General features: G+C 36.3%; 4 protein-coding genes across 5 annotated transcripts; 1 reads left to right on the top strand and 3 right to left on the bottom strand.

Moving 5' to 3' along the window:
• Positions 1–3987: 3987 nt before the first annotated feature.
• LOC121744293 (oil body-associated protein 1A-like) lies at positions 3988–6002 on the bottom strand. The gene is made up of 3 exons (XM_042137781.1): positions 5866–6002; positions 5380–5783; positions 3988–4163 (listed from the first exon to the last, which is right to left on the bottom strand). The coding sequence occupies exons 1-3, from the start codon at positions 6000–6002 to the stop codon at positions 3988–3990; spliced, it is 717 nt and encodes a 238-aa protein (XP_041993715.1).
• Positions 6003–7343: 1341 nt separating this feature from the next.
• LOC121744082 (histone-lysine N-methyltransferase EZA1-like) lies at positions 7344–13121 on the top strand. 2 transcript variants are annotated; one of them, XM_042137525.1, is made up of 4 exons: positions 7344–7417; positions 7919–8020; positions 9233–9498; positions 12897–13121. In XM_042137525.1, exons 1-4 carry the CDS (start codon positions 7394–7396, stop codon positions 12937–12939), a joined length of 435 nt encoding a protein of 144 aa, XP_041993459.1. In that variant the 5' UTR covers positions 7344–7393; the 3' UTR covers positions 12940–13121. The 2 variants fall into 2 exon arrangements, with proteins under 2 accessions (XP_041993459.1, XP_041993460.1); XM_042137526.1 differs by lacking the exon at positions 12897–13121 and adding an exon at positions 9802–10461.
• A 153-nt stretch (positions 13122–13274) lies between these two features.
• On the bottom strand, positions 13275–15849 carry LOC121744081 (protein trichome birefringence-like 6). Its single transcript, XM_042137524.1, has 5 exons — positions 14743–15849; positions 14469–14661; positions 14188–14378; positions 13813–13971; positions 13275–13726 (listed from the first exon to the last, which is right to left on the bottom strand). Exons 1-5 carry the CDS (start codon positions 15588–15590, stop codon positions 13414–13416), a joined length of 1704 nt encoding a protein of 567 aa, XP_041993458.1. The 5' UTR covers positions 15591–15849; the 3' UTR covers positions 13275–13413.
• Positions 15850–17823: 1974 nt separating this feature from the next.
• On the bottom strand, positions 17824–20127 carry LOC121743116. The gene is made up of 2 exons (XM_042136302.1): positions 19567–20127; positions 17824–18577 (listed from the first exon to the last, which is right to left on the bottom strand). The coding sequence occupies exons 1-2, from the start codon at positions 19985–19987 to the stop codon at positions 18036–18038; spliced, it is 963 nt and encodes a 320-aa protein (XP_041992236.1). The 5' UTR covers positions 19988–20127; the 3' UTR covers positions 17824–18035.
• Between the last annotated feature and the right edge of the window lie 136 nt (positions 20128–20263).

Here is a 20263-nt window from a genome sequence, read left to right as displayed (position 1 = left end):
GGACGAAAAAAAATAAAATATGACGATTATTGGTAAATAGTGAAAATATAATATTCTACGCTATAAAATCTATAATGAATTATTGACATGGAAAAATTATAGAATAACAAAATTATACTTACGTGAATTAATATCAAAAGTATATAAAGTAACTACTTTTTTATAATAATAGAAAGTATTTAAAGTAACTATTTTTTATAATAATAGAACCTCAATAGCATTCCATGGTTCGATTTAGTTCCGTTTAAGCACATTGTGCATATTCAATCATAATCTTTTTTAACATCTAAACATTGTGTATATCTTCAACTATAATCTTTCTCGTTACCAATGTGCCAATTAAGCAATTTTATTATTGTGTGCCTAAACATATAGTATAGCTTCAACTATAACCTTTCTCCCAATTAAGCAATTTTACTATTGTTTGCCTAAAAAATGTGTATATCTTCAACTATAATCTTTCTCGTTACCAATGTGCCAATTAAGCAATTTCAGCAAATTTACTATTGTTACCAATGTGCCAATTAAGCAATTTTACTATTGTTACCAATGTGCCAATTAAGCAATTTTACTATTGTGTTACCAATGTGCCAATTAAGCAATTTTAGCAAATTTACTATTGTTACCAATGTGCCAATTAAGCAATTTTACTATCAATTTTAGCAATTTTACTATTGTTACCAATGTGCCAATTAAGCAATTTTACTATTGTGTACCTATTCCCCTTTTCAATCATAATCTTTTTTAACATCTAATCATTGTGTTATTTTCAACTATAATATTTCATAATCTTTTTTAACATCTAATCATTGTGTTATTTTCAACTATAATCTTTCATGTTACCAATGTGCCAATTAAACAATTTTACTATTGTGTGCCTTTTCAATCATAATCTTTTTTAACCTTTAATCATTGTGTATATTTTCAACTATAATCTTTCTAATTACCAATGTGCCAATTAAACAATTTTACTATTGTGTGCCTTTTCAATTATAATCTTTTTTAACCTTTAATCATTGTGTATATTTTCAACTATAATCTTTCTCATTACCAATTTCACTACTAGAAAATTCACATATTGTGACACGTATAAATGCAACTAGAAAACTATTATCTTGACACTTTAGGTGTAATGGCACTTATTGCATATGTGAGGAAAAAAAGTGTGATAACAAGCAAAGTGTGAAGATAAATCCTTCTTTATTACACTCCAAAGGTGCCATGAAACACAATGTGTAATGTCACTTGAAAATGCCACAATATAATTTCTTAAACTACACAAACTTTTGGACGAAAATTTACAACATACCCCCATAAATTTTTATTATTACAATTTACCCTACATTTTATTTTATTTATTTTTTTCACCTACATTTTATTTTATTTATTTTTTTCACCTACATTTTATTTTATTTATTTATTTCACCTACATTTTTGTAGAATTTATATTATTGTAATAGCCGAGACTTAGATTCTCGAGAATCATGAAATAAAATACTAGAATTTTATTAAAGAATGAATGAGTATTTTTATTTCTTGAAAAAGAGTACAAATACAATTTCCAGAATTTCACACTAATAAATTACAATCTTCGACGATGATAATACATGAAACGAGATCCGACAACTAGTTAATAATACATGTGTTGAAACAAAGAAAAGAGAAAAGAACAAATGAGAGTTCAAAGTGAACTACTACAACCGAGAGACGAAAATTCATAAATGAGATCGGTACTAGATCCCCACAATAAGCCAAAAACAGTTAAAGGGTGTATGACATAGCAAGGACTCATCAACTCTAGTAAAACCACGAGTACACCACCATAAGCCCCAAAATCAGTTGGGAAAGAAGCCAAAGAAACTCAGAGTACATGCTCTGCAGAGCTGCAGAGTAACGCAGCCAGCTGCACAGCCTGTGGAGTCTTTTTTCCAGCCAACACTTAGTTTTGCAACTTTCAGTTGCAAGAAATGTGTATATATACACATGCTGAACCTCTCGGTTCCACCCCCACACACCACACAAATACTTTCAACAAGACAAAGGTTGGGGAGTGCGAAGGATCGAGCAGGAGTAATGAGCAGCCTCACTCATCAGTCACAAGAGGTAAATCCTCAAAATCACACTAGCATCATATAGCATAAGGCACTAGATAGCTAAGAGCCGATGCTAACAGTAGAACATCACAGATAGCAACATCACCAAGCATGTTGTCTCTAATTTCAAATGGAACATTAGGCAAATTCAGACCTTTCCCCAAGACAAGGTAGCTAATCTGCCTTATACCCAAATGTGTGAATGAACGAAACTTAAGCTTCAAGTCACATATACAATCAGAGCATAACATCACAACATCACCAAATTAAACTACTTCGCAAAACAATCGACCAAGACTCACTTAAATCCTCCAAAAATTTACCTCCATGTGCTTGAATAAATAAGACGAGAGGGAAATGATAGAGACTTAGCTTCTGCCCGACGAAGGCGACGGCGAGCCAAGACGATGGCGGGCTTGGGCAGTACCGAGTCTAGCCGAAGGGGAATGACACGGGTCGACTTCGACCAGGCGCCGTAAGTTATCCCCGAAGCGGCTGATGCACCGGCAGCAGAGGAAGAGGCGGCGAGGTCACGACCTCCGAAGTGACGCCTCAGCCCCATCCGTGACTCCGCCGCGAAAGGAAGAGGAGCGCCGCTTCCTTCCTGTGTTGAAGCGGAGAGGGCAAGAGATCGATGGGCGGTTGGCGTTGATTCGCTGGAGACGATGGCTCAGAATTGGAGAAGCCTCCAATCTAGGGTTTGTGGTGAATTGTGGAAGTAAGGGGTGATTTGGGGGAGGGGCCGAAACTGATGGAAGGGAGGAGTTCCATGTTTTTTTTTTAATTTGGGTCCATTCTTTCAATTGGGAAAAAAGGACTAAAGTGCAAATTGAGAATCATACAAAGAATGGATATGGGATATTATTAGTCAATATATCAATTTTCATTTTCTATTTAAATTTATATCTTAATTTAGGCTTAATATTTAGCATTATAATCATAAGACACGCAATGGAAATGTCATTAAGTAAATCCTCTTTTTACATTTATTTAAAATGCAGCAATAATGGATATTATAAATGTCATAAAATGTTGGTGTGATGATTGGATATATATATTGACATCTTTTATGAAGTGTCATATTGTAAGTGTGAGAACAACTCATTTTTTTAGTAGTGTTTGTCAATTAATAGTTACCAGTTAATTATAATTATTATCTCAGAGCAACATTATCCTCCATCTTCTTTTATATTTTTTGTATATAGTATAGTGTGTATATCTTAACCTATTATTAAAAAATGACTATGAAATTCATACTATTATTTGAATACTGAAATATATAGAATATAATAATTATTCGAAAGAATAATAAAATCAAGTATATCTAAAAGCACTTAGAAATTTAGTAATTTGAAACAAAGTAAAATAAGGTCTCTTGACTTGTGAAAAATAATAACACTAACGTACTCTCATATATAGAGAGACATTTTTCCCATAGTCCTAAAAGTTTATAGTCATTTCTAATATATGCTAGATATGTTTTACTCTTTTTCTTTTAAACTCATTATATCAAAATTTTAGAGCTAATTTTTCCTATAATGGACTGTGGGTCCTCACATCAAAAGTGAGGAAAAAAAAGGACTCACAAAAGTGAAACACACAAACAATTAAATGGTAGATTACCCAAAATGATAAAACACAAAAACAATTAAATTGTAGATTACCCAAAATAATAAAGTACTCTTTAAATGGTTTTTTAAGATAATACTGGTATTATCTAGAGAACAATAGAGAGACATATGATCTCATCCACAAATTCACAAATATTCGAGAATATATACTTCATGGCTGATTAATAGGGTATATGCACGTCTTATTTCACAAACGCAAAATATATATCTACTCACAAGTCATACCTTACATACACAAAACACACACCCAATTATTAGTAGTTTCAAACAAAGACTCTCGCCGTCGACTCAGTGGTCTTGCACTCCACCTCCCTCAGCACGGTCTTCAGCCCTTGCCCCCCTCCATTCGCCATCGGGTGTATCCCATGAACCGGTCCCTTCATGCTCGCCCGCTTCTCACTCTCCTTTGCAAATGACACCTTGTACCGTTTCTCAACATCTATTCACCAACAAAAATAAAACAAGCCCAACTTAATTTTCATCATATCATATCCAATGGCATAACAAGTATTCCCTCCGTAATGGAGCATACAAATATAAACAATTTTTATTTTAATTCATCCTTAAGATTAGGTCTGTAAATTCGGGTACCCGGACCCGAAACCTCAAAAATATCATACCCAATACCCGACCCGTATGTGAATTCGGGTACCCTAATACCCGTTGCGGGTACCCGAACCCAACTAATCGGGTACCCATAAACCCAAAATTATCATATTTTAAATTTATTCTTTTATATAAATTATATTGTGATGAGAATAAAAATTATTAAAAATAACACAATACTACTATTTATTGACTATTATTAAAAGTCTAAACTCCAATTCTAAATTCTAAATTTCTAATGCTTTAGCTTTCTCTAGATTATGATTCTATAACTCTATATATATATATATATAGAAATTTCTAATGCTTAGCTTTCTCTAGATTATGATTCTATATATATATATATATATATAATAGACATTAGATAAATAGACATTGCTTAATTTTAAAATTAAATTTTTTTAGCATAAATTGAAACATAAAAAAGATTAAATAATTTTATAAATCTACATGTGATTAAATCCCTAGATTTACCCTAGGGGGCATAGGCCCTATACTAAATAAACATATTTATCACAAATAAATAATTAATCAAGTATTGATCGGTACCCTAAAACGGATTTCGGGTACCCTAAACTCAAAAAATCCTAACATTAACTACCCATACCCAAACCCATAATTTCGGGTTTTGGGTACCCGAAACCCGTCGGGTATTGGGTCGGGGTCGGGTATACCCGAAACCCGCGGATTAAATTTACAGGCATACTTAAGATTATGCATTTTCTATATTAAGAAATTTTATTATTCTCTAGGAATAATACTTCAATAGTATATTCTTTCTACCTCTCTTAATTTACTATATATATTAAAATTCGTGTTCACTTCAAAAATATTATACATCAATCATTTTTTTATAAGATTTCTAGGAATAATACTTCAATCTATATTCTTTCTAGCTCTCTTAATTTACTAATTATATATTAAAATTCTGTGTTCACTTCAGAAATATTATACTTCAAATCATTTTTTCTTTCTATCAATAATATATTAAACCTTGTGTCATATAAAAAATTTTTATTTTTAGGAGACGGAGAGAGTAATATTTTTACCCTGGGCGAGCTTGTCGTAGAGCTGGCCGTCGCGCGTGAGGGCCATCATGACTTGTGGTATGCCGAGGGGCAGATTGTCACCCCTATCGACCTGCCAAAAGTGGATGACCTTGCCGTAGGTCTTGGCCACCTTGTCCAGGTCATGGTGCTGGACGGGGCCCGGGACGCCCGGCATGAAGAGCACGCCGCTCTTCACCTCGTACTCGTGCGAGTGCCAGTACCTCTTCTCCTCGTCGGGGAGCGTCAGGAAGAGCTCCTCCGACACCAAGTACTCCAGCCCGATGAGGCGCCCTTCCTCGTCGGGCCGGTCGTAGATCAGGCACTGCCGGAACTCCTCGCTCTGGTGGGCGCAGAAGTGGTGCGCCTCCACCTGCCTCGTCATGTCGTCGCCGTAGAAATGGAACCTGAAATTGCAACAAAAATATGTGGAGTAGATGTATAATTTTAATAAGAAGATGTTGAATTAATTAATTAGGGTTTAATTACGCGCAGAGGTGCTGGTGGATTTTGTTGATGGGGCTGAAGCCTTGGATGGTGGCGGTGGTGTTCTCCAGAAGCGCCGTCGTGGTCTGAGTCGGCTCGCCGGGGATCTGTGGGTGAGTTGACACGTTCACTCCTTCCATTTATTTATTTTTTAATCGGCAATTGGTCTCAAATCTTAATTGAATTATAGAGAGAGGCGTATGTTAGTTGTTAAGTAAGGTGGTGTGATTGCATCAAGACTGCCGCGTGGCTCATACGTCGCACATCTTCATGGCACGTGGAATACGAGTAATCCAGATTTTTGGGCTTGGTTTAAGTTATATTGTGGGCCCATTGTCCGTTGGGCTGACCCAACTATATTAGTTTTGTACTGCCTCATTTTTCCTTACCTTCCACAGTCTCATATTGAGACATTCTATAAATAATTGGTTTTTTTATCTCTAGAATTATGGAACTTTTTATTGAGATATTCTATAAATATTTGGTTTGTTATATCTCTAGAATTATGAAACTTTAATTGCTATATTTATGAAGTTAATTATTGTATTTAAACCTAATTTAATTTGATTATTTTTAAGTGTGATGTGCGAGATAACTTTAAACTTTTTCCTCAATTGAATATATATGCCATTGTGATTTCCGCCGAGATTCTTTTTCTCAATCATTGGGATTTTCGTTGTGAGGTTCTTTTTTTCAATTTAATATGCCAACACACTCTTCACTATTTACATTAAACTACTTTCAATTGACATATGCTTTTCACACTTACGATGTCAGCGTACTTCTCGCTAGAATTTATTTGTATTTAATTCGACGCGCTAACTTATTTTTATTGAAATTTGAATATAAACAAACTAAAGATATGGATATTAATGCGCCAGCGTACTTCTCGTTGGAATTTGAATATACCCAAACTAAAAATATGGATTGTAGTAATAAATTTTTTTTTACAATTTCTCTCTTATTTTCTTAGTAAAAAAAACTAGTTAATTTTTAATTGATTAAAACTACTGCTATGTTTTATGAATTACTAGTTAAAATTTCCTTTAACAAGTCAAATGTTAAATTCATGCCTCTTAAAATAATGTTTCATCTATTATTTTAAATTCTAAATAAGTTAATTCACACTTATTTACCAAGGTGAAAATAGTAGGGATTTATAAAAAAATTCCACGCCCTTTTTATGAGAGAAGGAGGAATAAAAATAGAGAAAAAGTGAAACTAAGATAATTATCTTATGCCTATTCAAATCGTTTATTATTTATTATTATTGGCTGCTTCAAAGTCTACCATTGCCCGCATGCCACATGTAAAAGTTGATATTTCAATTCCGTATCAGAAGATCGAGAGCGTTGATTCAGCGTCGAGTAGATAAATCTGACGGCCGGTCCACAAACACCGCTTTGTATAGTTTCTTGTCTATATAATTAACGGAGTTCCCTCGCCACTTCATCTTTTAATATCTCACACTCACTCTCGATCGCGCTCTGTTTCTCGATCTAAGAAAAAAAATCGTCGTCAAAGCAGAATCATGGTCTCCATATCTAAATTCAAGGTTCGATTTCCTCTCTTTTCATGTTTTATTTTCATAAGTTGATGTCATTTGGAGCTGAGAATTCGATCATCAAGTAGATTTGTTGTGATCATAAGGTAGTTAAGTGTGGAGTTTCTCCCCAAATTGAGCTTGCATGTCGTATGGTTGAATCATTGATTTCCTTATTGTTTCTATGGCTCACTTTTGTGGTATGATTGACTGAGACTGTGAATGGAAAACTAGCTAAGAAGGTGATGGATACTGTAAGCGTCTTCAAATTCGATGTGAATTAGTGTTTGCTTTTCTTTGAGTGTACGAGGTGAATTATCTTTGATTATTTCCTCTGTTTTGAGTGTTGAGTGCAGGAGAGCGATACGTATCTGTAGCAGCCTGTAGGAAATAATTTCGTTTATGTTGATTAGTCTTGTTACTAACTTAATTACGATCGAAATGTGTGGTTGAATTGATGTCATTCGTGAATTTGTAGTCCCTTTTTAGTTAATTCTACTCTTTCTATGACAGAAACATAGCGGGCAACAGGGGATTGATTCTAAAGCAAACTTGGCTGCGTCACTCTCACTTATGAAAATGCTAATTCAGAATGAAAGATTTGTCTCTATTAGAGTAAGTTTTACCTGTTTTCTCTTATTTACCAATCCATATCAATGTAATTACATGTTTGAATCTTGAGCTATCATCCTTAAATCCAGATGTACTGATGGGTATGATAAAATAGAATAGAAAAATGGAATGCTATTCCTACATTCATTCCTATTCATATTCCTTTGTTGGGTATTTTTACACTAGGAATATCATTCCATTTAGAATCACCATTCCATTCCCATGAGAGTTGTCATTCTTTCCATTTGCTAAGGCATTGCCATTCTATTTTATTCTAGATTTTAACAAAATTATAACTATATTATATTTAAATTTAGTGATATTGGTCTCTAAAACCATGAACTTTGCAAAAAATTTGGTATTTCCCATGAACTTTGAAATTGGTCTATAATATGACAAACTTTGCGTTTTGTTTGGTATTTCCCAAACTCACTCAAATAAGATATTTTCATCAAAATCTTATTTTACGTAGGTAACCATGATACGTTTTATGATATTTTTAACCACTTTTTAAGTTCATAGCATGTAGGATAAAAAGTCACGTTGAAAATCATGTTGATTTAATTGTGTCAAGTATGATAAAAAATGACTCATAAGTTAGTCAAATTTAGTAATAGACATGCTGTGGGAAATACCAAACAAAGTGCAAAATTTGTGATATTATATACCAATTTTAAAGTTCGTGGAAAAAATACCAAATTTTAGACAAAATTTATGATTTTAGGGACCAATTTTCCTTAAATTTAATATCACTCAATTTAATACAGTAATTTTTAAATTTTATAATAAAATTAAAATTTTAGAAAAATTAATTATTAAAAAAAATCCACACTACACACATTGATTGTGCACACACACTATGGACACCATACACACTATACATACACACACATTGCACACACTACACACATTATATGCACACCATACACACTATACATACACACACATTGCACACACCACACACACTATGCATAATTTACACACACTACACAATTTCATTCCATTTGTATTCCTTGCATTCACAAAACACAAGAATGGAATCCATTTCATTCCTCATTCCATTCCATTCCTCCTTATTCCACTCCATCATATTAAGATGGCCATGAGTGAATTCTTTTGTTGATTTTTCCGCTGCTTGTCGTGCAAAATCATTTACTCACCCCCCTGATACTATTCGTCCAAACACTGATGGTTGATAGCCACTATTCTTTGTAGGAAAAACTTGAAAACAATAGCAAAAACATTAAATCTTATGTTGCTCACCTCAAAGAATTGGCTGCATCAAGGGTTGATTCTACAACGAGTAGTTCAGGCAACCTCCTTTCTTTGAAGATGAACCATCCTCCCAGTAAACTCAGTGGACTTGTTCAAGGATCTGAAGACGATGCTGATAATAGTAAAGAAGTTGTGTGTTCTAGAACAACCAAAATTCCTCTTATCGAGAGGATACCTTCCTATACTACGTGGATTTTCTTGGATAGGTACTCTTCATTTCCTTAATGCCTATAATAATGTTTCTTTTCTTCTCAATTATAATACTACTAGTATAGTATAGAAATCCTTTTATTTCGGTAGAGCAACTGGTGTTAAGCAATAAGTAGAGCATTTTGATAGAGTTGTCTTTGTTTCGGTATGTGATTGATGCATACCGCAAGGGAGACAAGTTGAAATTCGCAAACCACTCATCAAATCCAAACTGTTATGCGAGTGTATTCATCTTTCATAATTCCATTCTATGACAATGTTTTGTTTGTTTTTTCTAAGATATGATTCAATATATATAGATAGTACTGGTGGGTGGTGATCATCGTGTTGGCATCTATGCTAACCAGCAAATCCAAGCAGGGGAAGAGATTTTCTATGACTATCCATATGGTCCTGATGAATCACCCGCCTGGGCCCTGAAGCCCACCCTTTCAAACACAGATGCTTCACCACTCCCTCGTGCTCCACCAAACAAGCACAAATCTCGTTGAGGTGGCGGTCTTCTCGTCATTATTATTTCTTTATCGCTACATTTTTTGATGCACAGTCTATAACTACATTTTTTTATGCATAATCTATAACTACAATTTTTTTGATGCATAATTTATAACTACATCTTTGTTGTAGTTTAAATTGGAAAGTATTTTTAAGTAGGTTAAAACTTAAATTGGACAGTATTTTTAAGTAGATAAATTGGAAAGTCTTTACTCTAGTCACATATCTATAGTCTGCTCCGTTCAGTGTCATGGAATTTGGCATACGGAAATGGAATTGGAGGCTCCAATTCTAAATCCAATGTTAATTACCATAAAATGTTCGGATTTGGAATTGAATTACAATTCCAAAAATTCCTCTCATTCCACAATTTAAATTCCATATGAAAAGTATATAGTTGGAATTTTAAATTTTAAATTTTAAATAATAATAAAATTGCACTATCATCACACACAAATACACACACTGCGTACACACATACAAACACACACACACACACACAAACACACACCTGCACACCTAAACACATATACACACACAAACACACACGCATGCACCTGCACACACACACTTGCACACCTAAACACATATACACACACACCTGCTGACCTGCACATCACACCTGGACAAACACACACACACATATACATATACATACACATACTTGCACACACACCTTCACACACGTGCACATACATACGCACATTGCATAATTTCTTTGAATTCAGCTTCATATCAATTATATCAATTCACTTAACAAAGGATTTGGAATTGAATTATAATTCAATTCTTTCAAATTCAATTCTGTAAAATTCTAATTCCAATTCAATTTTAATATTGTGTACCGAACGAACCCTGATAGATTTCACCATATAATAGTACATACAGAACCAACAGAAAGTTATACTCACTTCGTACCCTAAAAATACTTTGGGGGTGACACCGAAATTGTTAAAGTATTAAAGAGAACGAAAAAGTAGTTTAGACAATGTAGTAGATAGTAAGACTCATCTTATTATTAGGAGTAGTATTATGTAATACCCCGACTTTTTCTACCTTTTTGTTTGTTCTCGTAGTGACATCGTTTGAGCATCTGAAAAAATTTCCGGCTCTGCTTTGTTTGTCGAGAGAAGAAATATTATTTTGAGTCTATAAACAATTTTTTTTTACCCCCAATTTATTCATTTTTTCAAGCCAAATTCATTTTTGGAGAATCCATTATGAGACCAACCGTAGATATACTCAAATCTCCCCTTCAAATCTTTTTCCATGGAGATATGTATTACATCTTCCCTAAAATCTCTCCCACCACCAAATTCATCAATATCTATGTTTTGCCTATATATACATATCCCACGTTCACACCATAATAAACTGTTTTTATCCACTTTCTTTTAAAACCTTAGCAACAATCACACATCCAATTCTGGAGAGAAGAAAATCGAGAGATGAGGGGAGAAAAAGGGGTGAGACGGCGGCGACGATCCCAGCAGCGGCGCGGAGGAGACGGCAGCGGCGGCGAATTGACACAGAGAGAGAGCGAACAACGACGAACAGCAGCAACTCCTGCTGCGTCGCGGCAGTGGCGGCGGTGGCGCTGTGTGTTTGCCGGTGACAACCAGCGAAAGAGAGAGAGAGAGAGAAAGAAGAGAGGAAGAGGGAGAAGATGAGCGACATGCTGCTGCCGACGGAGGCGGCGCTGCAAAATCCGGCTGCCGGCAAGAGACAGAGAGGTGGCGGCGGCGCAAATTAGAGAGGGAGATGGAAGAGATGAGGTGACAATAATGAGAATTTGGGTTTGAACTTGGGGGATTGCTCCTGAATTTGAAAAGGATGAGATGGGAGATGTAGAAATTTAGGAGTGAAGAAGTGAGAACTGACGGAGAGGATAACCGACTGATTTTTCCAGCACGAGGGAGAAGACGGAGGGAGAGCTGGCCAGAAAGAGATAAGAGAGTGAAGTTTTGAGAAGTAGAGAGAGAAACATTGTTTTAAATGGAAGAGGAGGACGTGTGGTGGTAGGGAGTATAGTATGCCTTGTTTTCTTTTTCTTTTTTCTTTTTTCTTTTTTCTTTTGGACACATACGTGTAGGTGGGAGTATATTGTACTTAGTTGTTAGTTGGGCTACTAATAATAGTGTGTTGGTCCTCAAAATTAGTTGTTGCATTTTGAGTTAATTAGTTGGTCTGCCCGATAAATTATTTGGATTGGAGCTTGTGAAAAGAAATGAGAGCTTAATTAAATCATGAGCTTTTCACGCACGAAAAGGGAAGAGAAGCATGGACTTAAGGAAGGGATTTTCCGGGAACTAATTGAATTCGAAGTGGAAGTAAGGAATTCAAATTCATAAAATTACACGAACGAGGTGGACTTTCTAACTAAGTATTTTGTGGGCTTTCTATCCTATATTATTGTGTAGGCTTACCTTTAAATTTACGCAATATTTTTCAAGTATGAGTTATGAGCTTAAATTCCAAATATATTGTGTCATGCCATATTTTGTTTTTGTGGATGTGCCTATCTAATTCCCTAGTGGGGAGTGAGTCCCTACTAGAAGTTGAATTTAATCGAATTGGGTTTGTCTAGGGAGTGAGTCCCTATTCAAGCTAGTGTACACAGAGGGGATCGTGCGCTATCTTTCGAGTTGGTCGGTCCAGTGATCGAGAGTGTGGTCACGTTCTCGTTTCACATATGAGGTTCAGATATGGTACGAGGAGAGAGAAAAATGGGCTGCGCGGCCATACTTTTGAGCGAGAAAATGTTTTGTTGACTTGGTCTTTTGTAAAACCCCGAGTTCACTTTTAAATGCTGACACAATATTTTATGAAAATTATTTTAGCATGTGTTCACTGGGTACATCAAGTACTCAACCTTGCATTTCTTTTTAAAAATGTGCAGGTTGAGTGTGACGGGCGCGGTGGGTGTTGAGCAAGACCGTTGAAGAAATTTAAGTGTCTAGAATGTGTCATGTCTTCACACGTGGCATATTCCTTCTCTCAAATGCTTCCGCTGAGTAGTTGTCCTTCTTGTGAGTTCATGTATCGTTGAGATAACGTTCATTTTTGAGTTGTTGATTGTTGAGATACTCTGATTTTATTCAAGCTATTCCCATTTGTTTTGAGCTATGGTCGATTTTTGTTGATTTTCCCCTTTCTTCCCCGCTTCTTTAACCCTCCCCTAGTCGCGATCAATCATGTTTTCTATCCTTAATGTATGGTGAAAATGTTTCAAGAAAAAGAAAGTAGACTAATTTTGTGGGACGGAGGTAGTACATGATTAGATTCGAAAAATGAAGCTGTGGACACTGAGGAGTTAGTCAATCGATGACTTTACAATTGCAGCCTAAATAAATCCTAATTCTGAGAAAACCACACTAAATTAAAGAATTAGAAGACACAAAAAACTGTTTTCTAGTCTACAATATGGCCTTGCCTTGTGATTGCAAATGATAGTACAACAATTCATTCCAGATATCTGGAACACCGGGCAAGCACCAATGGCTGCAATCTTGGACGCCTCGATTTATAGTTTTTCTTCCATATATAGACGGATGAGCATCTGGTCTGTAGTCTGACAGCCGCGTTATATTCAGAAAAGTAACAGGTGTCTTCATCTTCCTCAAGACCTCCTCCATGATCAGATTCTTCTCTGGGTAGACAGAGGTGAATCTCTCGTTTAGGGGTCGAAGGGCTTCTCCGCAGTGGCCTCCTGTGTCCCACTGACCCCCGCTGTTAGAGGAAAACCACATTGACCATTCATATTTGATGCCAACAGGAAATAATGAAAAGAGTTTCAACTTGCTTAGTATAATAACCTGAAATGAGCAGGAGCAGAGCTTCTGAAAAATACACGCGTTTTACGTGAGTTGATGTTCTTATCAGCCCACGATGCCCATGTTAATAGAGCTCGTTCGAAGGCTGTGGTGACATCAAGGCGGGGATAAACTTGATTGCCTTCTTGGTAGTAGTTAATCCTGTCATCAAATAACACAGGAGATGGCAACAAAATTTCCCATCAAGCAGCAAATTTTCGTATGAAGCAAACAATATGTTTTCTTTGTATGTGTGTGTGTGTGTGAGCTGAACTAGAACTGTTTCATATGATGATTTATGATGTTCATAAACAATCACACTAGGGCATAAATGCTTTAAAATATTTTCAAGAAATCAACCCTAGAAGAAGGCTTTACCCGGCCTTCGTTTTCTGATGATTCCACCAATGTGCAGTATTGAACACGAGAATATCAGCCCCTCTCCATCTCGATGACCCTTTATCCATAGTGTCAATACGCAACGTCTGCCCTCTCTTCTTGCCTATTCTAGCCTTACTCTCGTGAACTAGATAGTGCGAAACATAATACTCAACTGTGCATTTGTAATCCTACAAAGAAACAAACAAACACAAACCAGTCAACAATACAACACACACAAATCAATCACCACAAGTCCAGAAAGCTTTGAGCAACGTTACCTCAAACTTGAAACAATAATTCCCCCTCTCTTTAGTTATCTTCCTCCCTCGAGCCTCATACACCTTCTTCGGATCTCTCACGCCTCCCATCAACATACAAAGCATCGACTCCCACTGGTTCCTATTGAGTGAGTCACCAACAAACACCAACCTCTTTCCTCTAATCAACTCCAGCATATTACTAGCATTGAACCTACATACAAATCAAACATAGTTCACATCCAATCTCCAAATCAACAACATCTTTCGACTAAACAAGAAACATAAACCTTACCTAGGAATGTCACAATCATGAGGCTGCCACCTCCATTTCACGAAACCCTTGTCCACCCTCCCATTACTCTCACACCCAAACCCTTCATCTATATAAGGGCATGTAACATTTGTGTACAAAGGGTAGCTCTCATCATAAACCCAACGCCCTCTTGTAACATCACAACCAACTTTGCTCTTCCCATCACCAACACTACTTCTGATTGAACTATCCCCTCTATCACTAGAAACCCCCTCCACCACCACACCACTCAATTCTCCAACTTTCCCATCAACATTCACAACTTCCACAGTTGAATTAGTACTATCCGAAGCATTAACACCATCAACAAACAGATTATCATTATTACCAAAAGGGATGGAGCTAGAATTTGAACTATCCTCTCTCTCACCAGAAACTCCCTCCACCACCACACCGCTCAATTCTTCAACATTCTCATCAAAATTCACAACTTCCACAGTTGGATTAGTACTATCCGAAACATTAACACCATCAACAAACAGATTATTGCTATTACCAAAAGGGGTGGAGCTACTAGAATTTGCAGTTAGCAAACTACCTTCGCTCTCCACCGCCACGTCAGCAGCTGGAGATGAAGAAGAAGAAGAAGAATTGCCACCGCCCACATAGCTTTCATCCATTGAGATTGAATTTATCATATCCGAAGAAGCGTTGGTGAATGCTTCGGAGCAGTCCACGCCGAGATTCTGGGCGCCCAGGTGAATAGAAGCGGGGGATGTGAAAACCCAGGTGAAGCAGAAGATGACGAAGATGATTGAGAAGGTGATAGTGAAGGAGGAGACCAAGAACTTGATGGGTTTCACAGAGAAGCTTTTTTGCTTCTCCATAACTGAATTTGCTTTGTTAGTGTGTGTTTTTTAAAATGAAGGGATTCAAGTCAAGAGAAAATGGTGGAGTAGTTAAGTTTTCGGTAATTTGTGATGTCAAGAATCGAAATTTAGTAATGGAATTCTATATTTAATTAAGGTATTGTTTGCATTTAGAGCTAAAACGATGAAAGGGAGAGAAGAATATAGTTTTAGTATGTAGTTAATGAGGGTTTAATCCGCTTATATTTATTAAAGTATTGGTGTATTTGCATTTGTAGAAATGATTTATGAATGAAGGAAGACAGTGGAGTGGAGTGGAGCGGATAATCCGTTGCAGAGATAGGAAATGGCTTCGTGTGTTTAAGCTGTATACCACGTGACGTGTCCCAACTCCAAAGCAATGATATTTTAAGTGGACATTTTAATTTTATTTGATGTTGTATGTATAAAATAAAATAAGCAGATATTTATAAAATTTGTTTTAAAATTAGCTATATTAATTTATGATGATTTTTTCTCGGTAATGTTATCGTCTATTTCACAAAATGTTTACAGCATAAAAGTGGTGGAATCATCAGAATTAATGCTATTTGCAAATAAGTTTATAAAGATGGTGGAATAATCAAATTAATGCACCTACACGCAAGTAGTAACAGGGTGTATTCTATTCTAAAATCTAAATTCTCTTTTATATTTCGTTAATGAATGTACGTAATGTCCAAACATGTATTTTATTATTTAATTAAAAAATAAAATCAAAACATGCAACATATCAGAAATGTAGTATTACAAATTTACAATTGGTTCATCAGCATAGCTCATGTAGGCATTGACGTTAAATTTATCAATAAGCTAATAAAGACAATTTCAACAAACTAGTAACGTAGTTAACAATGAGTCCTAATTAAGAATGTATTTTACCAAGATAAGGCAAATTTATCTTTTTTCAATAAATTGATTAATGTCTGATCAAAAAGCAAATTTCTATAACAAATAGTAGTAGTATAATAGTAGATGACCTTTGGCCTAGTTTCAAAAGTAGCTTTCTTAAAAAAATGCAAAATGATCTAGTTTTTCGGTATATATTGTAAATATGACTCGAATCTAACCATACATTTATATGAAAGGCTTCAATATTTTGATTTGTTCAAGTGGAATCATTTTTTTGAAGAATATGTTCTCCGATATTTAAACGGCGTCATTTTGTGCTTAAGTGGAAAATATATTTCTATGTAACGTGCAAAATAAATAAAAATATTCAGATGTTTCCAGTATGAATTTCCAACCCAAAAATATAGGCTCATACCTTATATACAAGTCACGCCAAAAATGTAGACTATATTTGTAATATCCAAAAGGCTAGGCTATTTCTGCAACTCGGCCAAAAAATCATGTCGTCATCAACTATAGCAAACCTAAATTTAATACTATTGCTTCCACCAAATTTACGTATTGTTGGTTTGGAATGGTGCATATTTAAAGTTTGATTATGTTTGTTTTCTTGTTATAAATAAGCCATAACGGTTTTCACCTCTTGGGGGTGTTCGGTTGGCAAGATTAAATCTCATGATTAAATATGTATCATGTTTGGTTCATAAGATTGAACCCTTCAACTTAATCCTAGATGGATAGTCTCATGATAATTAGTCATAGCCTCCCCCTCCAACTAAAATAATCTCACAACTTAATCCTAGATGGATAGTCTCCTGATATTAGTCATGGCAACCGAACGCCACCTTGCTATATTATTAAGTATCATATAGAGGCATACTATTCTGTATTTTGGTTTTAGGAGTATATTTAATTTTATCTTTTACTATTATTTGCGAACAATGTGAATGTAAAAATGTAATAATGAAATCAAACATTATGTATCCATGTTTCGCTTAATCAAATATAGTAGACGTAGAATGCATATATATATACTCCCCCTCCGTCCATCATTTAAAGAACCCTTTTGCCATTTTGGTTTGTCCACGATTTATAGAACCATTTACTTTATTTCACTTTTAGTACGTGGATCTCACATCCCAACAACTTTTTACACTCACAATCTAATATAAAACTAATGCTTTAAGTGGGTCTCACATTCCACTCACTTTCTCCTTTTACTTTTCTTCACAAAGTCAAACAATTTCTTAAAACCCGTATCGAGTCAAAATGACTCTTTAAATGGTGGACGGAGGGAGTATATGAATATATGACTTGAGACGTAAAGAGAGAAAATTAATGTGAAAATATCACCATAAAATATTTAAATGTACGAACTACGTTATTATGAAATAGAAGTAGTACTATATCTTTATAGAAATGCAATGCAATGGCAAGTGCAACGTTACACGCATCTCTTTATGCATAACTTCAAATAAAATAGGAAAACACAAAAAAGAACACACCACCACCACCAAATTGGCCTTTCCAGGAAGTAACAGATCAAAACGAACCACCCGAGTCTCGTTATAATCAAGTAAAAATGGCCTCAACGAGCACATGTTTCCTCTTAGGATACCCCAAACCAACAAGGTGGTTCAGATAAACCTTACCCTCCTTCACCGTGGCTGCTGTCACCAGACGGTGGCCTAGAGCCTTCGACTTCCCTACAATGTGGGCAGTCTCCCAATCATCTGTGCTCTCCATCATCTTCACCGTATTGCCAGCAACTACGAGCTTTGTGGGTGATACGAGCTCCAATCCATCTCCAAACATCAATGAGCCCCCAATGATGTTGACTTCCTTAACCACGTCTCCCTTGCCTATCTCAACCTTGAAGAGCTTGCCCCAAAGAGTATGGCCAACCAACAAATACCCGTTTGGATGGTACACAATGCCATTGAGACCAATCAAGCCGTAGTACCACTCTTTTGGGATAAAGAGGGGGCTCTTGATGGTGTAAAGGAGCTCACCATCCACACCAACCTTCCAAAGCTTGCTTCCCTTTACATCGGTTACATAAGCATTTCCTTCCGTATCAACGGCCACATCATCTGCGAATGTTTTCTCACCCCCTGCACAATAAATACAACACCATAGTCATTTTTCCAACTTGTGAAAAAAAAATTCAAGTATAGTACTTAATGCAACCGCTACGAAATCCCATCTTCAGATATGATTCTAGCGAGCACAACATTGAAAATCATGGACCACATTGAGATATCCTAATAGTGAAAGGCCAAAACAATAGACATGTGACCTATGATGTTCATATAAAGAGTTCTAACCTAATATTTTTACTATTGCATGCATCAACATCATAGACTTTGTATTTAATTCTTGAATCTTGATAGAAATCCTACCTACCCTAAAGCCATGTCTTGGTAGAAGTTGATGAATGCTGGTGATTAAATAGCAATAAATATAATTAATTTAGGACCGAAATGGTTAGGTCTATCGGCCCCCCCTCTTTTCCACGAGTTTATGAGCAATAACTTCGTTTGGTAACACAGAAATAAGAGTACAACAGGTTTTATGCTCCGCCTGACTAGGAACTTATTTTAGCCACCTAATTAGCTATACACTCAAAGATCATCAATTTTAGATAATAAAAAAAAAGTCTTCCTAAAACTTCTAATTTGATGTACTCATTAATGTTGTTATTTTCTAAATAAATTTGTTTTAACTTTTTCTTCAAACCTCGGCTTTTACATAAGTAAACACGCCTAAATATAATTTCCACTATATCGAGAGTGGAAACGGTATTCGCATCCAGAAAAGGATAAATCGTCAATATTGGTAGATAACAAGTAACAACAAACAAATAAATGGCTAATAATTAAATTTCATGAATCAATCATGTACTCCTACAATGAAATACTAGTATATGAAAATGAAATGGCAACTTCACATCGCTGATTGATTTATCACCTATTTCAGATTTACAGTAAGAATATGCTGTAGTCAATGTATTCTCCCCAAATTATAGTAAGAAACAGAAAATTCCAAATGCAATTGAAAGTTTGAAACGGTTATAGAGAGAGAGAGAGAGAGAATGGATGACCTGGTCCACCGAGCTGAGTGTGAAATAGGCGATTCCAAGTGGTCAAATCGTAAGCAGCGACGGCGCTGTACTTGTTCCCTTGCACATCGGCGATCGCCACCAGCAACCGATTCCTCGGCCGGTCAATCGCAATTCCCAGCGTCGAGTTCTTCCCGGGGCCGGCGTCTCCAACCACCGTAATCTCGTCCTGCATTGCGCCGTCATCCTTGACCGGTACGACTCCGACGCCGCCCTCGAAGAAGGAGACGATGAAGCGGCGGTTGAGATCGTCCCACTTGGCGCACTCGCGGAGCCACGATTTGCTGGCGTAGGAGTAGACGTGGGCGGCGCGGTCGGAGGTCTCGGAGTGGATAATGTAGGCGACGGGGACGGCGGAGAGGAGGATGAGGAGGAGGAATCTGGTGGAGCAGAGAGCAGGCATGGCGGTTCAGCTGTGCTTGGGAATGTGATGAATTGTGTTTGGTTTTTATTGGGGATTTGGATTTTGGTGGGCGTGAGTAGGTGGAGGCAGGGGACCGACCGGATTGATGATGATTTCCAATGAGATGAGATGAGATGAGATGAGAGAGAGTGGAGATTCCAATACGGTGGCTCTATTATTTTGGAATTTATTAGAGCATCCACAATGGCGTCTAGCGCACCGCCTAGCCGAGCGCCGGCGCTAGGCGAACCATTAGAGGATCCGAAAATCGCCGAG

Source organism: Salvia splendens, chromosome 8 (assembly GCF_004379255.2).
Source record: "Salvia splendens isolate huo1 chromosome 8, SspV2, whole genome shotgun sequence".
Taxonomy (NCBI): Eukaryota; Viridiplantae; Streptophyta; class Magnoliopsida; order Lamiales; family Lamiaceae; genus Salvia; species Salvia splendens.
Note: the sequence above shows the minus strand (reverse complement) of the source record. Positions and strands in the feature narration are given on the sequence as shown.

Bases quoted from the DNA above. Each gene is read 5' to 3' on its own strand.
- LOC121744293 (XM_042137781.1), bottom strand. From the start codon at position 6,002: ATGGAAGGAGTGAACGTGTCAACTCACCCACAGATCCCCGGCGAGCCG. The intron at 5,784-5,865 runs GTAATTAAACCC...TTGCAATTTCAG, and splicing joins ATCCACCAGCACCTCTGCGC to GTTCCATTTCTACGGCGACG. The intron at 4,164-5,379 runs GTAAAAATATTA...GTTGGTGAATAG, and splicing joins CTACGACAAGCTCGCCCAGG to ATGTTGAGAAACGGTACAAG.
- LOC121744082 (XM_042137525.1), top strand. From the start codon at position 7,394: ATGGTCTCCATATCTAAATTCAAG. The intron at 8,021-9,232 runs GTAAGTTTTACC...TATTCTTTGTAG, and splicing joins AAAGATTTGTCTCTATTAGA to GAAAAACTTGAAAACAATAG. The intron at 9,499-12,896 runs GTACTCTTCATT...AAAAATGTGCAG, and splicing joins ACGTGGATTTTCTTGGATAG to GTTGAGTGTGACGGGCGCGG.
- LOC121744081 (XM_042137524.1), bottom strand. From the start codon at position 15,590: ATGGAGAAGCAAAAAAGCTTCTCTGTGAAACCCATCAAGTTCTTGGTC. The intron at 14,662-14,742 runs GTAAGGTTTATG...ATTTGTATGTAG, and splicing joins CATGATTGTGACATTCCTAG to GTTCAATGCTAGTAATATGC. The intron at 13,972-14,187 runs GTAAAGCCTTCT...ATTTGATGACAG, and splicing joins CATCAGAAAACGAAGGCCGG to GATTAACTACTACCAAGAAG.
- LOC121743116 (XM_042136302.1), bottom strand. From the start codon at position 19,987: ATGCCTGCTCTCTGCTCCACCAGATTCCTCCTCCTCATCCTCCTCTCC. The intron at 18,578-19,566 runs GTCATCCATTCT...TTTATTGTGCAG, and splicing joins CACTCAGCTCGGTGGACCAG to GGGGTGAGAAAACATTCGCA.